The 17559-nt window shown below is 37.2% G+C and overlaps 1 protein-coding gene across 3 annotated transcripts in view; it reads left to right on the forward strand.

The window, feature by feature from the left end:
* The window catches only part of LOC145671258 (glutamate-gated chloride channel-like), a 186589-nt gene that overhangs the window by 129089 nt on the left and 39941 nt on the right, over positions 1 to 17559 (forward strand). For all 3 annotated transcript variants that reach the window (XM_081740201.1, XM_081740191.1, XM_081740181.1), the window contains exon 5: positions 5711 to 5864. In XM_081740201.1, coding sequence (XP_081596327.1) covers positions 5711 to 5864 — 154 coding nt within the window. The remainder of the gene's footprint in view (positions 1 to 5710; positions 5865 to 17559) is intronic.

Consider the following 17559-nt stretch of genomic DNA (forward strand, 5'->3'; position numbering starts at 1 on the left):
CCCCCCTCCCTTTCTGAAAAGTAATTTTCTATTTACAATTTGTTTCCAAATATCTTATATTAAAGGTCAGCATGTTAAAGGGAATATAGTCTGAGTGAAGTTTTTTTTTAACTATTTGTTATCACCTAGACACATAAATACTTTATTTTAATTTCTACTGCATTATTCGTGCTAGCCATCACTGTAATTTAACAATAACGAAATTGAAGTATATTTGACATTTTTTTTTTTTTTTGTAAATATACTAAAATGTTCTGAGTCCATTACAAAACTGTCTATTGTAATATCATATTACATGCTTTAATTACATATATCTATTCATAGAAAGTTTTTGGCACATAGTTTCCTATAACAATACTGTATATAAAACATCTTATTTTTCAGAATTTAGAAGGATTAAATATATCATTTTTGATATGACATGTGGTGTAAGGATTACTGCTTAACAGGCCCGTATCCAGGGTTGAGGGTCTGGGGGGGGCGCCCCCCTAAATTTTTGTTGACCCCCTAAAATTTTCACGGTAGGCTTGCAAATGAACTATAATATGGTGATGAACTATCATATAGTTGGATCGGCCCCCTGTAACTTCAGCCGGGTCACCCCTACATTTTTGGACTGGCTACGGACCTGCTACTTAAGACTAGGAAGTAGATAATAGCTTAAACTTGGTGTTACTAATTTTCCCGCTGCAAAGTGCGTTTATCTAATAGAGAAGAATATAAACAAGAATTTTAGGAATGATTCGAAAAATGCATCAAAAGATTGTGATATTGGTCAATAATTAGTTTATGGATCAGGGGCTACAAATTTTTGGAATGGCCCCTAAATCGAGTTTTTTTTTTTTTGTTGTTGTTTATGGAATAAGCACATCATACTGAGTTAAGTGATAGTGTGGGTTTGGCTACACTATATGTGGTTCTCCAGATATAAGACTTAACAAGAGAAATCTTTGATTGAAATATATTGGATATCTTGATCGAAAAATGTAGTGTGCTGAAAGTGGTTCAAAAATTATATGCGAGTAATCAGAAATAATAAACAAACAATAAAAGATGATTTTTCCTAATGCAATACACCCACCAATGTGATGACGTCCCGCAAACTTAGTTATGTCTTACTGTCACTGTGAGAGAAACAACACCTTCATCTTAAGATTGTCAACTCTGTAAAATTAAAGGGTTAAATTCCAAAGTTGGGCGTCTGTTTCCAGCAAAATTTTTAAAATTTACAGGAAAGATATGGATAATTTGATCGTTTGTGTGCTTGATAATATATAAGAGTCTCGAAAAATCTGTTTCTTTGTTATATATAAGCGGTTACAAACATGGGACTATACGGCGAGCGGAGGGAACTACTTGGCGCAAAGTAACCGAACAGTTGCATTGTGGGAAAGAAACGAGCATGTATGTTATCAACATGGCGAATGTACAAGGGCAATGAACTAACAGTTTTAACATGTATGAAGCAATACGTTGATAACGAGCAAAATCTTTTAAAAGTTTGTGAAGAGCACGGTTTAATGAACCTAATAACAAATTGCAGAAAGTGTGGAAAGGAGATAACAGCGAAAAAACGTGGCGAAAGCGGACGCCCAACTTCGGAATAAATGCCAAATTAAATTACCAGTCTCCCTTCCCGTAACTGGAAATTTTCCTGAGGGTGACAAGCATTGATATTTGAAAAATATCAAGTTGAGCCCCCTACTAAAATACGAAATATGAAATTTGGGCTTCACGATAATTAATAATCTTAATAAACTTTTTTTGTTGCTATTAGAATCCCCAGTTGGCAGGCAAAGTTTACTTTTGTGCTTTGTCAGGAAAATATATTTACTGAGATGCTGGAGCAGTAGCAATAGTTCAAATTATTTTCAATTTCTTTGAGTCAATAGCATGCTTAACAAATTTAAATTCAGGATACAATGTTTCCAACAATTTAAAGCCATAAGCAACATTTTCGGATGCTCTAAAAGTAAATATTTTGCTTAAATAGACCCAGATCATATTTTAGCCTAATTTAAAAGAGGTACCAGCTTTCGGATTTCATTCTGAATGTAGTTATAAGTTATTCCATGCTTTAGTTATACAGGGTGATTCAAAACAAACTAAGATAATGCAAAAAGTATAAATCAACCAGGGTGCACAAGTGCTTCCTTTCGGAGTTATAGGCTGCCGAAAACATGAAAAAGTTAATTTTACAGATTCATAGCTCCAAAACTATGGGACATACCATGGTCGGATCAAGACTTCACTTAGAAACTGGAATGTGCCATCCAAATATCCGTTTCAGAATCCTGTGGTACTTCCGCAACAATTTTTATAGAGGTAGTTGGTGAGTACTTCAAATTATATGCCCGTAGTCAAGCTCCCACTACAAAAATTGTTGCGTAAGTACCTTAGGATTCTGAAACATGTGTTTTTGGATTACGCACATATTAGTTCTTAAGTGAAATCTTGATCCAACTCCGGTAGGCCCCACTGTTTTGGAGCTATGGACCTTTAAAGTTCAATTTTTCATGTTTTCGGCAGCCTGTAACTCCGAAAGAAAGCATTTGTGCACCCAGGTTGGTCTATACTTTTTGTCTTTGGTGTCAGGAATCACCTCCCGAATGTTGTCGGTATTGTTTTGAAACACCTTGTATATTGGTGTACGTATAGTATCATTGGAGTAATAAAGTTTTAACTTGAAGTAGCTCCACTCGAACGGCAGCTCCTCGAAAGTTAAAGCCGTGCCCTTACAAACTGAATCCTCAGCTCGGACCTATACGTACACAAAGTTCGAAACCACAATAAAATGGTATTATGAATTTACTAATGAGGATAATACCCCATCTAAATATTCTTTCTATCAGGGACGCACGCACGAAAGATGCACCGGGTACGAATCTCCCAAGACATGCAAATCCAATATACATCTGTACATTTTTGCAGGAAAATTATACTTGTTTAACAGGGAAATTATTGATGTAGCATGGAAATTTGTCCTTACACTTCATCTGTACTCTTTCTCTTATCAAAACTTATCTAGTTCATTCATTTCCCCCCTGAAAATATAGGTGGAAGTATTTTATAATTACTTATCATTTTTGGGGGTGCACAATTATATCCGTTCACTACTACATAGACGTAGTGGCTTCTAGTATTGGACGCCCCCCACCCACACACACAAAGCTTCGTCCCCTCCCGATAAAAATTTCTGGGTACGCGCCTAGTTTCTATGCTTCCTTCACAGATGAAATGATAATATTCACAACGATTTCGCACATTACTTTGTCCTCTGGGATGGGTATTGTTTAATAGATGTGATATTTGCTATGGGATATTTGCTATGGGCTTCTTAGTACAGCAACATTATACGCATCTTTTAATGAGATTTTTTCTAAAGACTATAGCGAGTTACAGGCTAAAGTTTTGCTTGAATACTGGGGCCGCAGTGGCTCAGTGGTAGAGCGTTCACCTCTGGTGCATGGGTCCCGGGCTCAAGCCCTGTATCCGCCAAGTAAACTTTGTGGTGGACAAACAGCGTGTGCGTGGGTTTTCTCACGGTTCTCCCGTTTCCTCCCACTTCCTTCATTCCACCATTTCATTAATTCTCATAATCACCGTCTCTTTTAGCCTAACCGGCATAACCGTGCGACGTAAAACTCAAAGATTTCATTTCATTTCATTTTGCTTGAATACTGTATGACTATTTTTGAGGGTGTTACTTTAATTTTATGTACCTATCTGTGTACTTTCTTTTTTATTAGAACAGATCCACGAGTTACGGATCTAATCTGTCCCGTAACGCTGTTCATAAATCAAAGAGATTGTAAACCGAAGCGATTTTATTTCATTATTGTAAATACAATTAAGTGTTCTAGCCACAGAAACATGATATCGTACGTATGTTTTACATTATTTTCTGTAATGAAGAATACATAATGAAAAATATCATTATCATGGAAATAAATAACACTAAAACACACAAAAAGGGAAAACATAATAAACAGTAGTTTTTGATCACAAAACTCTGGAAGATGTTTACAACAAACGCGCTTTTAAAGAGCCTGGCAGACTAAAATTAATACAAAATTTGCCATTTTTCTTTTTTTTTTTTTCATAAGTGAAAGGAGATAATGAAATGCAACTTACCACAATCATAGATAATGTTGTTCTACAACAGAAAATAGAATCCTGAAGAATTTGCAGTGTTGGTATGGATAGAAATTACAGTGTTGCCAGAATAAAATTTCCCCCAAAATCTAAGTTAAGGCAGCGACTAGAGAAACAAACATAACTGCATTTGATTACGAATCATGTCGTTTTGGGATTCTGTAAACGCCTTTCTAAATAGCATTAATTGAGGAGTTTGATGCAATAGTATGAAACATGTATGTATGTAAGTATGAAACATGCAATTGCAGAAAAACAATGTTGAAAAGTTTAAGTAGTGTTTTTTCTCACATAAAACAGTGTAATATGCAGCATTTTATTCCGATATTGAATTGGAATGTTACCAGGATTCTAAACAAGCATGGCAAAAGCCACAAATGCGTTTGATGCAAAAAGGGCGTAAACTCGCTTACACCCTTATTACATCAAACTCTTTAATTATTTAATTTTAATAACTGTATATTAAAACTATTTTGTTTGTTACAAACTAAATACAACTATTATTTAAAATGTAGTTGGGGGAACATAACTTAGATTTTTGGGGAAATGTTATGGTGGTAACACAGTAACTTTTATGGATAGCAACACTGAAATTTCTTTAGGTTCATATTTTGCTGTTGTAGAATAACATTATCTATGATTGTGGTAAGTTGCATTTCATTATCTCCTTTCACTCACGGAAAACAAGCAAAAGAAAATGGTAAATTTTGTTTTAATTTTTAGTATGTCAGGCTCTTAAAAGTACTAAGTGCGTGAAATTATTGATATAGGTGTGGTGTGTGTGTATGGTCGTATCCTGAAATATTATTCGTAAGTGGAGAAAAAAATTGTTCACAAAATTTTTCCGTAAACCTGGGGTCCACTGTATATCATAATAGTTTCTTTTCTTTTTCACGAAGTCGACAGCGATATTCAAAGTTATCTTGTATGTTGTTATGAGCCTGAATTTTCTAACGATGAAAAATGATGAGAAATGGAATAAATGACACGCTTAGTAGGGACAATTCAAGGTGAAAATTTGAATTCAAGGATTTTTAAAGTTTTGTACCATGCGTTTCCATACAATACTAACACTAAAATAGGGGGCGCGGTGGCTCAGTGGTAGAGCGTTCACCTCCGGCGCTTGAGGTCCCTGGTTCATGTGGACTTTCTGGTGGACGAACACCTTGCTCGTGGGTTTTCTCGGGGTTCTCCTGTTTCCTCCCACTTTCTTCATTCCACCATTTTCATTCACTTTTCTTCATCACCATCTCCTTTAGCTCATACGGCATAAGCGTGGGACGTAAAACTCAAAGATTTCATTCCATTTCATTTTTCCTACTAAAATAATCATTGTCTTTACGTTCCATTTTAAAAAATCACAAAGGTCTACATTTGTGACAAAAGACGCAAATAATGATAATCTTGGCCTTAAAAAGTTGGTTTGGGTTTATTGTTTGCTTTTGTTCTTGATTCCTATTAGCTTAATGCAATAATTGCTCTAGAATTTATGCATCGTGGTCTATTTTCGTTTGATTACCACTCATCTATAGTATTTTTTTCTGTTTCTGTACAGGAAAAATAAAATATAGACTTTTGACCACTCCTGAAGACATTTGGACGCCGGATTTGTTCATTTCAAACGAGATAGAAGGGCATTTTCATGATATTATGATACCAAATAAATTGATACGAATATATCCAGACGGAAATGTGCTCTACAGCGTCAGGTAAGTGCTAAACATTATTACTCTGATTGTTTTTTTAAAAATGTTAGCAACATTTATTTACTATGCAAATTCATCATATCAACATTAACAATATAGGTCAAAAATTGAAATATGTATAAAATACACATGTAACCAATAACGTTCGCAACTTGAGTTCAAAGTTTAACAGACCAAAATAGCACTTGTCTTGAAAGAATATGGGAGTCCGTTCTTAAACTTTCGTTAAAGAAATTCTGTGTATGCCGCTGTGTATAGCTATAACCTTAAATGGTGTTGGTTTATCTTTCTATAAAAATAAGGTAATGAATTGAAGACCGGAATGAAGATTAACATACTTAGAGAAGAACCATAATAGAAATAGGTACAGGATGGCACAAATGTGCGGAAACAGCCAAATAAAATTGAAATGTTCAGGAAATGTACGAAATCAAGTCCAGTATTCAAGGAACAAACATTTCAGGACAACTAAGGACCTCGGCTATAAACTTGAAAACTGCGGTATTTGATTTAGGTTAAAATTCTTAATGAGAAACATGGAGTTTGATACTATCCTCTGTTAACACGTGATCTCATTTGAGAGAGAGACTAAAATGAAATTGCAGCGGTGCAAAAACTACGAAATCAAAGCCTACGGATGACCTTGCAGGGAACTTCGGAAGATATCTCATGACCGTCATTTTGTTGTCTACCATGCTTATGATAAAAACGTGTAATAACAAAACTTGTGCTTCATCCATTATGTAATTCATGAGACAGGAGTAGAGATGTTCGGAGAGAACAGAGAGGGAATCCCCCCCCGTACACTAATATAATAATAAAAAGACTCAAAACTCTTATGTCGGTAGAGAATCTTGCCCCTCTCTCTGCCAAAACCGGAGTTGCAGCTACTGGACGAGACAAGATGAAAAATAAGGATTTCTCGTCTCGTCCTGTAAATTTTTTGCAGAAATTTCGTCTGATCTCGTCTCGTCTCGAAGCCTTTTTGTCCTGTTTTGTAAGTTTTTGTATACAAATTTTTTGTCCATTATTTACTTAATTTCATCTAGATTTTATCACAACCCTTCTGCATCACGAGAAGTTCATTAATGGTGTGATATAAGAACAGAGAATATTGTGTAATGACTTCCATATATGACGTATTATTTTAATTCTGATATTTCAGAAAAGAAATCAAGTGCATGACTATCAGAGGCGGATCTAGAAGGTAAAAACTAAGGGGGGGCTCCTAAAATTCAGACTCTGATACATATATCATGAGGTTACTTTTAAACTTCCAAAAATATATAAATAATAGCTTAAATTATTTTTGTCACACAAAAAACTGGGGGCCTAGACCGCCCCGGATCCGGGCTAGATACTCCTCTGATGAAAATACTGAAACTTTTCATGGGCTTTTCCAGGGTTTTGAGTCTAAAAATCTGGGAGCCCTAATTTTAGTTGGTTAGAAAAGCCAATGATCAAAATCAGCAGGAGAAGATGACGTCAGCAATGAAAAATCTGAATCCTCCTTTGAATCCTCCTCTGAATCCTCCTCTGAATCATTGCAGAAAATTTAGAAGTATTTATATCAGTACCACTAAAGAACTTAAATTATTTTTGAAGTTACTGTTTTCATTTTTGGAAATGTAAACGTCTTATTATGGAAACGAATAATAAACAATGGATTCAAAACTTTTTTAGTTAGTGCACATAGTAAAATAGGTAAACATTTTTAAAAACAAAATGAAATGAAATCTTCGAATTGAACGCCCTATGATCATGCCGTTTAGGCCAAGGGAGACGGATGATTAGGGCAAGTGAGCGATGCTGGAAGAAATGGTGGAATGACATTGTGGGAGGAGACGGGAGAAAACCCACTGACACGATGTTGTTCACCACAAATTTACTTGGATGTGGATCGAACAAAAGATCTCACATACCAGAGATAAGCGCTAAGCGCTCCATCACTGTGCCACTGTGGCCCCTTAAACATTCTTAAAGACTCACATATCTAAGAAAATAACTTCAAATCAGTAATCTTATACAGGATGCATTGGAAGTTCAGAAAGCTCGAAGGTGAAACTCGGATTTCTACTTATAGTTTTGTTTGTCGGTAGAGTGCACTTCTTATAGTATATTTGTTCTGTGTGCACGTAATCAGACAAAGAGATAACTAAGCCTAATTGTGGAAATAATAACTTGTTTAAATAAACAAGGAACTAAAAAAATGTTAATTAAAGAATTATCTGACCATGTAAGGAGAGTATCATAAAGACCTGAAGGTTGTTACAAGCAGATAATGAGAATCTTATGATCATACTTTTAGTTATTTATTCGAATGTATTACCAGAGCATGTCATTACTTCTCTGTTTTTTTAACTATCACTTTAGCTACAATATACATCAGACCAGGCAATCCAATTCCTCTGGGTTTCTTCTCTCGTATATCAGATACATTCCGCCATTATATCATTCTCGCTGATATAAATTTCCATAGTCGCTCCGCTCAAGACCGAACCCGTTTTACTGATCATATCACAACTCATACGACAGGCGTTCTTCTTGATCTTCGAACGGCCACTCGGCCAATATCAAACACCACTCCGGACATTGCAATTACTTCTAACAAACTCACCACATGCTAGACACGGCGCACAACAACTCTGCACTTGAGTGACGTCATGCTGTTCCCGATTTGGCTCCCATCTGACCGTGATTTAGGAGGCAGAAAAGTGAACTTATCAGTGTTGCCAACTGAAATAAATATTCGCCATGAATCTAGAAATGTGAGGTATTATTCATAACTCGTAAGTTGTTCCTTTCCATCTATGTATATCTAGGTCATTACTATTAACAATAGATGTTGCATTCCACAAATAAAAGTAAAATGTCAAATATTTTTCATCTATATGTAAGCGTACATAAAGGAAACATTCACCTACATTTCTTCTATTACGGATAAGTCACCGTCAGTATCCTCTTCTCAATCACTGTTGCTATCACTATCGACACCACCGAGACTGATAACGACCCTCTCAGAAATTTCATCCATAATTCCTTCTGCTTTCTAATACTGAGTTTCAATTTGCTTCACGTTATTACAAACTGATATCCATTCGTTCCTCCCGATTTGCCGAACCTAATTTGAACATCATTAATTTTGAAAGTTGTGTTTCGTGACGAAACCCATCCTTTCACCAAAGATCAAATTTTTTCAATTGGATTCAGTTCCGGGTGGTAGGGGTTAAACGAAGCACAGAGTGTCCATGGCGTTTGAAAATTTCGTCAATTGCAAACTTTTTAAATCTAGATTTATGTGATTGGATTAAACTATACAGTTCCGGCTTCAACATATTACAATCAAAAGAAATGTTTTTCTCTGTCAGCCACTGCATCATTTGTTGCTTGGTCGAACCAGAGGTAGGTGCCTTTTCCAAAATAACGTTATGATAGGATGCATTATCACAAACCACGACAGAATTGTGAGGAAGATTTAGTATTAATTTATCTGTAACCCACTTTTCATAAGTCTCTTGGTTCATTTGGTTGTGGTAGTCATCTGTAGACTGACTTGCTTCCCACATTAATAATACATCCACATCCATTTTCCCCTCCTGCATGAATCATAATTAACCTCTGACCCCGAGAGACTGGTGCTAATAGACCGTGAGAGGTGTCGTCGGTCCAAGATTTGTTCGAAACGTTAGATGATAACATGTATGATTCGTCCACATAAACTATATTTCGCGCTTGGTTTCGATATTCCTTTATACGTCTCAAGTAGGAAATTCTTTTTTTCCGAATTTCTTGAGACTCGATAAGTACGGTTCTGTTAGTTTTAGTCTTTCTCCATCAAGATCTTTTAGAATTTTTCTAAGGCTTGCACACCCACCCTGAAAATCTATTGATTCTGAAATCTTTTCGCTCAGTGTCGAAACAGTAGGAACTCTATGTTCCGTTTTATAAAAGACGTAAATTGTTCTCCGAATAACATCACTTTCAAACTCATCTACCCCAACCACAGGTTTCTGACAACGCCGGATTTTATTCGGAGTTTCAAAACAAGTTTTCTTAGCTTCAACTGTCTGCCCTTCTTTTTAATTATTTTTAATCGTCCGTAACGATACCCCTACAGTCTCTGCTGTTCTTTCTAAAGCATTTCCAACAGGAATTGTGAAGGCACCTTCTCGAGCTTCCATCTCCATAAATTTGTTAACGTACCAAATCACCTCTCTAACGTGTGAATGGATCTTTTTGTGCTTTACTCTGGAGTTTATAACATTCATAGTCACGTTAATTTACACACCGAGACACCTACAAACTATTACACTAGCCTATCCACACTACACTGGATCGGAATACGATAATAACATCCTCGTAACAACAAACACCTTATTTTCAACCTACCAGCACACTACACGAAACCTAGCCAAAGAAAAAACCTCGAAAAACGTCGGAGATATCTTATTTCGAGGGGTGAGTGAGCCATGTCTTGTTTTAGACCCTAAGTGAATGGAATGCTACGATTGCCAAAATGTACCATGTGTTCTGTTGACCAACAAATGTGTGAAAGGCTTCCTTTTTCTTTTCTTTTCTTTTCATTTTTTTTGGGGGGGGGGGGGGGTAACCCAAAGGTCAAAATAAGAAGGATGAAAGAATGTTTTCCACTCAATATTAATTAGCATTGTGTTATAGTGGTGTGTATAAATCTGAATTTTTGTGTTTTGTAGAACTAAATACTATGTGTATCTATTCTTTTGTGTATTAATATCTGGAATTGTGTGGATATATTTGTATGAGTTCTTTATCTTTTTTTTATGCCGGCACGTTCAGGTGTTTGATACATTCAGTTATTCTTAATTTTTAATAATTGATTTCAAATTCTCTTATAATTTGGTTAATTAACGCTATGGTATGGAAGATAAAAGATATTTTTTTTAAAAATTCGGGAGGAGTACGGTACTACGATCAGATATCGTAAGTAGGGAAATGATATATAATGTCAGAGCTTACTTTGAGAAACAAAGAAAGCAAATGATGGTCTATTGTTATCAATTGTACCAATTGCAAAGATAGTGGAGAGGATGTGTGATGCTTTGCAAAGAGTCAAACATTCAGTAATAAACTAGTTTTTTTAATAAACGATTTAGGATCTACTACTGAGAAATTTGGATAATCGCGGTTGGCAACATATCTTGCGCATGCGTAGTATCAACCATTTCCTCTCATTTTCATCTCACTCGCTCGGAAAGTAACGGTTTCAAAGTGCAAAGTTAGCTTGCGCCTACTCTACACAGTCACAGTTCTCGATTTACTTGGCAGCGACCATGCGCCGTTAAAACTTACCTATCATACAGGTCTTGCTCCTCACCAGCCTCTCCCACCACCTCGTCTTTCACCCCGCTACGATAAAGCCGATTGGCCGCGTTACCGTACTTACCTCAATTCTGCTCTTGCACCTTATCAAGCACCAATCACTTCAGATGAACTTAAGGCTCAAGTTGATCATATTACTTCTGCTCTCCAACAAGTCTCCGCTCTCTACATACCATAAACAGAATCCATACCATATAGTCCAAAACTACCACCGCATTATCTTCCTTTGATTCGTCAATCCCGACAAGCTTATCGTGAATATCTCCGTACACGAAACCCGGATGCACTTCATCATCACCATCAGCTACAGAGAACTGTCCGAAGTTACCTTCTAGCATATCGGGAAAGGCAGTGGGTGAAAACTTGCAATAATCTCGCCGGCACAAGCCATCAACCGTGTATAGGAAGCATTTTAAAGCCTTATGTGGGAAATTTTCCAAGACTCCTTATCCTCTCCTTGTCGATGACAAGCCATTACACTCGGATTTGGAAAAAGCGAACGCATTCGCAGACCATCTTCAAGGCATATTTACACCTCCTGCACAAGTTACTTCCCGCTCACATTCTGTTAACAGTGTAAACACGGATTCACAGCACTTTCAGCCGGACGCCAACCATCCATTACCACCGTATGTTCTAACTGTTCCCATCCAGTCGGATGAAATAACAACTGTGGTTCAGCGTAAGAAAAATATTGCTCCCGGCTTTGATAGCATAACTTACTGACGCATCAAGGAAAGCCCACCTATACTGCTCCAAATTCTAGCCCTTATATTTACGTTAATACTACGCACTGGTTTCTACCCCACTGAATGAAAAGTTTCAAAATGTGTCATGTTTCCGAATCCTAATAAATCTCCCAGTTCCGTCTCATCTTACAGACCCATCCAGTTAACGTCCACACTCAGTAAAATCTGTGAAAGGATGGATCGTCGTTAAACGATTACATCCATATTTAAACGATCGACATCTCATCTCGACCCATCAAGCTTGTTTCCGTCCTGGTTACTCTATTAACAGCCAGTTGCTTCGTCTCACGACATTAATAACAAACCTTTATAACACAATTCAGCCATATTGTCTTCTCCTATTCGATCTCGAAAAAGCGTTTGATGAGCATTTAGCGCTCATTTACAAGCTTGTCAGACTCCGGCTTCCTATGACCTATATTCGGCTCATATATCACTTTCTTGTCTGCCGTCTTACTTACGTTGCCATAAATTCTGCGCTTGCATATCCCATTTATCTCTTATCTGGCGTTCCACAGGAATCTGCTTTATCACCTCTTTTATATTTACTATTCGTTGCCGACTTTCCAGATCTACCAAGAAACGTCCATCTGTTCCAATATGCCGATGACACGGCATTTCTTGCCCTCTGTCACACCGTTCCGCAAATCAATCTTGCACTCCAGGAAGCTATCAATCGCTTTACACACTGGTGACGGAAATAGAACTTAACAATTAATGCCGGAAAAACGCAAGCCATAGCTTTTATCCCACCTCGCAAACGCACAAAAGTCCATCGCAATTCATCACTTCTTTCATTACAAGTCAATAACGTACCAATACATCCTTCTAAAACTGTCACTTATCTTGGCCTCATTTTCGACCATCACTTCACTTAGACACCTCACCTCAACTCTGTTAAAACTAAGACATATAACAGACTTAATTTACTCAAAAGACTAACCGGACTTGGGGTCTACTATAAAGTCTTCCTTCGCCCAGTGCTTACATATGGTTCTCCAGCCTGGATATCAGCATCGCCATCCTACTATGGCAAGCTCGCAATTTTCAAACGACACGCTTTTCGCATCGACTATCGCATTTCATTACTCAGTCCCACCCGTGATCTTTACTCTCGTATTACATTTCCTGTTCTTAATTTCACCTAGAAACGCTACGCCGTAAATTTCTCACCGATCGCTACTCTCGTCACCATCCACTACTTTTCGACACTATGCACTACCTTTGATTTCACCCATGCAGACCACGTTCTTACTACACCACTTTGCACCTCCTTTTCACGCTCTATTGTTATACATTACTCCCTAATCATCTCAACCTAGAACTTCTGGACGACTATCGTATTCATGCTCATCTCTCTCACGTATTTCCTTCATATACTGCACAGTGATCTTCCTTTGTTTACTAACAGGGCTCCCCCAGTCTTCATCAGGCTAGCGTCGCCCCTAGGTAGAAGATAACAGCATTCGTTGATCTAACCTTTCCCTTGCGTTGTGGCGTGCTCGCACTTCATTTCATTCTTCACGTTCATAGCATATACTTATAATTACCATCCTCTATCGTCTGTGTTATGTTTATAGTTTCATAATTTGTTTCCATTCTTCCGAATGCATTTTCTTTATAATTTCTCTTATATGTTTATATTATTACTTGTGCATCTACCTGTCAGTATGTTTTATGATCGCAAAGATCATAATGTCTATACATAATCATATATATATTGTGATGTAAATAAATGACGAAATAAAGTAAAATAAAGGTTGAAACTGTAACCATGCATCCCTTAGATCCTCTCCAACCATTTTACTAGTTGGATTCTAGTCCAACCATTTTCCTTTACATCCCATTCCTAAAAGAGGGCGTACCCCTCTAATAGGTTGCTAGCTTACGAGCTAGCTTAAAAAATTCGAATGTAAAGTTTACTCTAAAGTTATTTATTCGAAACTAAAGTAAAAAGCTAAGAAACTCTATGATCTATAGAACCCGGAGGTTCAATGCCGCACTATTGACTTCTATCCGAAGCCAATTGGATCCAGTTTCTACTTTGTATTCCTATTTCTGCGAGATCTATCTTAATATTGTAATGACCCACGTGGTATTGTGTACCAGCAACTCTTCACGCCTGTTTATAAACATCACCACATGGTTTTACGAGAGAATACTACACACCACGTGGATCCACTACGACATGCCAACGACGGACTTCTGGCTCCTCTCACGAAGCAGACGACTACAACGGAGCAGCAGCGCCACCACCGTCTGAGAACACCTATAAATTAGATGGCCGACAGCGGGCCTGTACAAGGTTACTAGAGAACAGGTTGCCTCGAAATACTTCGGTTTTCGTTCGGAGGGAGTCGGTGAAGATCGTAATACGTCATCGGTAGACCCAACGCTCTGAAGACACTTGAGGGTTCTATGATCATCCTACAGCTTTAAATGCATTAAATATAATTAGAATTATTATTTTAAGCAATAATCCTGGCGTACTGGAAACTAACAAAATCACAAATACTATCGAAAATAAAGAATTTATTTCATGCAAATTTCTTTAAAAATGTGATGTTGTACTGAGACAAAATCAGCAGTGGAAGATGGACTGGCGTATATAGCAGGTTGGTTTGAAAAAAAAATAAGGAAAAAATGTTTCCGTATATCAGTCTTCACCATCATGGATTCAAAGCAGGGGTGTACCCACTTGACCTCATACCAAATGCTTTGATGAGTGATAAAGTGATTTATTTTTATGAACGTACAATGGAACTTCGTGCAGGGCTAAATACTTTTTTTTATCGATTTTCGGAGCGTAGGATTATTTTAAGGAATGAGGGACATTTCAACCGGCACGAGGGAACTTCTAATAACTCGGTTTACATCACTGTTGTAACTTGAACTAGAAAGCTTCACTATACTTTATCGATATCTCAACAAGTCCTTCTCAGTAAAAATTATGTATTGCAAAACAATAGTTTGGCGATTGTTGTCCTTTCCTAATCTTTTTGATGATTGTTAAAAACATATCGGTTCATCATTCAGCAAATGAGTGTCCGTAATTCAATATGTTGTAAACAAAGAATGAAATATTAAAAATATTGGTAATAAGTTAACTCGGGACATTTTGCAGGACACTTCTCGATTATCTAGGCATCTTTGCAACACACAGGACAGATCTTTGAAAAACAGTACTGTACTGCGAAAATTAGTACGTCTGGTCACCCTATGCTAATGTGGCGAATGAGAACATTTGCCAGAATTAAGTTTTTCAATAGTTTAGCAAAACAGAAAAGTGTTAAGGTTTCTGTAAAAAGAGATGGAAGCTCTCAGGACAAACAGAAGACAAAAATCACGAAATTTGTCCAGTGAGTTTCTAACAATAGAATATTATAGTAAAACACAATTCTTTTTCCGAGCATTATTCTATGTAGTAAATTACAGACACTTAAGTTTGATTCTGCACTCAAGTAAGACGCTTTAGTTTGATTCTGCAAAAAGGTACTTTACTATATAACGTTAATTCAGTATATAATTTCTCACGCGAAGATCTCTTCCTCATTCTGAAGCAGAAAAAAATGAAGACGACAAATATTTTGCACGCTTCATGGGTCTATGAGTGACGTCATTCGGGGACAGAATATGACCCTGCATCATGGATAGGAGGAACCTGTTCTCTAGCAACCTTGGACCTGTACAAGTTTTCTGGTGTCCCTCCTACTGTTTGCAACGGAACATTAGGAGTAACCTAACCCCAGGATTCTAGTGTGCTACGGGGCTCTGTAGTCACCTAACCAACCCACTGCTTGCCACAGAGCATTGGGAACCCTAATGCCACTCTGCCTAGCCCGCTACGAGGCTTTGTGAAGATCCTGTCTGCGACCTCGCAGTCAAAGACTACCTTTATCTAACCTTACAAACTTAGAGAAATCATCTTTGTAGTATTTTTGTAAATACTGTTTATAGTGGAATTTTATAATAAAAGCCGATAGTGGGAGTCGATTCCGGATGCTGCTTTTATTAACACGCTGTATCTAGAACCGATATGGGACAGAGTTTTACATGGTCGAGGTTTTGACCGGCTCAGTTTTGATCTGAATACTCCCCTACCGGACTGAATTTTTATTAACCGGAAGTGAACTTTATCATAGGTATGTGACTTTCTTATCTGTAAACTTAGTGACTCGGACTTGACTATATTTTAATGTATGCCTCATACCAGATCAGGGAAAAACAATTTTCCGGAGGACATTGCAAATATGGAACAGAATTCCCGACCTTCTTTTAATATCCTTGACCTTGCTAAATACTCTGGACATGTTACGGAAGACTCTGATAGTTTATGCTATTTGACCACCTTGCAATATTACATTCTTGAAATGCATAGAAAAAGAAAGAACTGTCACCTATGTACCTTCAGGACGTTTCTCTTGATTTAGTGTTGCAGTTAAAAGCACAAAAACAATTGATCTCACTGAATTATGAACCCCCCCAAAAAAAGACAAAACTAATTGATTTAAGCAGGCCAAAATTACCAATAATATATAGTGCTGAATTTGAAATTTTTCAGATACAACAAGGCGAAAACGAACTAATTTACGCATATTATTAACGAAAATTAAGAGTTGTCCGTCAAGTTGTGCCTCAGGCCATGAACGAACAGAAAATAAATTATTTATCTTTAGGTTTAACGATTTTTTAAAACAAAAAATCGCATTGGAATAATTTACTACGGTTCAGGCTTTGGAGTCACACTTACTTAATTTGGAAAAGGCACAAGATCTTATGAAAAAACGTGATTATGTAGAATTACAGAATGTAATCTATTCACTATGTGGTCAAAATACACCAGTTAGTAGTTTAAATTCATCGGCAGTTGTTAGCGCTTCCTTTCCCACACATCATCAACAACCAACTTATCCATTGTGTAATCAGACACCCAATTGGGATTATTATCAACAACCTGCTCCAGTATTTCCTGCATCAGCACCACAACTACAGAGTGCCTCACAAACTTAATTACCTTCAAATCCTCCCTAACAAGTTAGTAATACACAACCCCCACACGACCCCGCTGCGCCTAGCACATCTAATTCAACGAACTGCGATAGTTAATTAGAATTTAGTAAACATCAGGGGCGGCTTGCCTATAAGTGCTGCAGAGCTGCAGAACTACCGGCTATTTTAGTGGCACAAATGTATTTTCAATTGAGTTGAATTGTGTTTAATCAAGGTAATAACATGTAATGATGATATTTGGTCTAACGGTGTCCTGAAATTTTACTGCTGGATATGCTACATATCGTAGTATTACTGGAAACACCTTCTGAAGCTTAATAATATTGCAAGAGCTGTGCACGGATTGCCCTATGCTTTAGCATTGAAACCAAAATCTTCACCAGTCGCACTGTATTACGTTTTCCTTGTCTCTTAGATAGGATTTACTAGAGCTGCACTCCCAGCAGCTCAGAACTCACGAATACTTCCGAAGAAGCCGAAGACACACGACGTGATGTACATGAGGCTCCCTTCTCTTGTTTTTGATAACGGTGTTCAGTGTAATTGTTGTGCGCTTTGAAAGTAATAGTATTCCATGTTCA

Source organism: Thermobia domestica, chromosome 2, assembly GCF_964235325.1.
Source record: "Thermobia domestica chromosome 2, izTheDome1.hap1.1, whole genome shotgun sequence".
NCBI lineage: Eukaryota > Metazoa > Arthropoda > Insecta > Zygentoma > Lepismatidae > Thermobia > Thermobia domestica.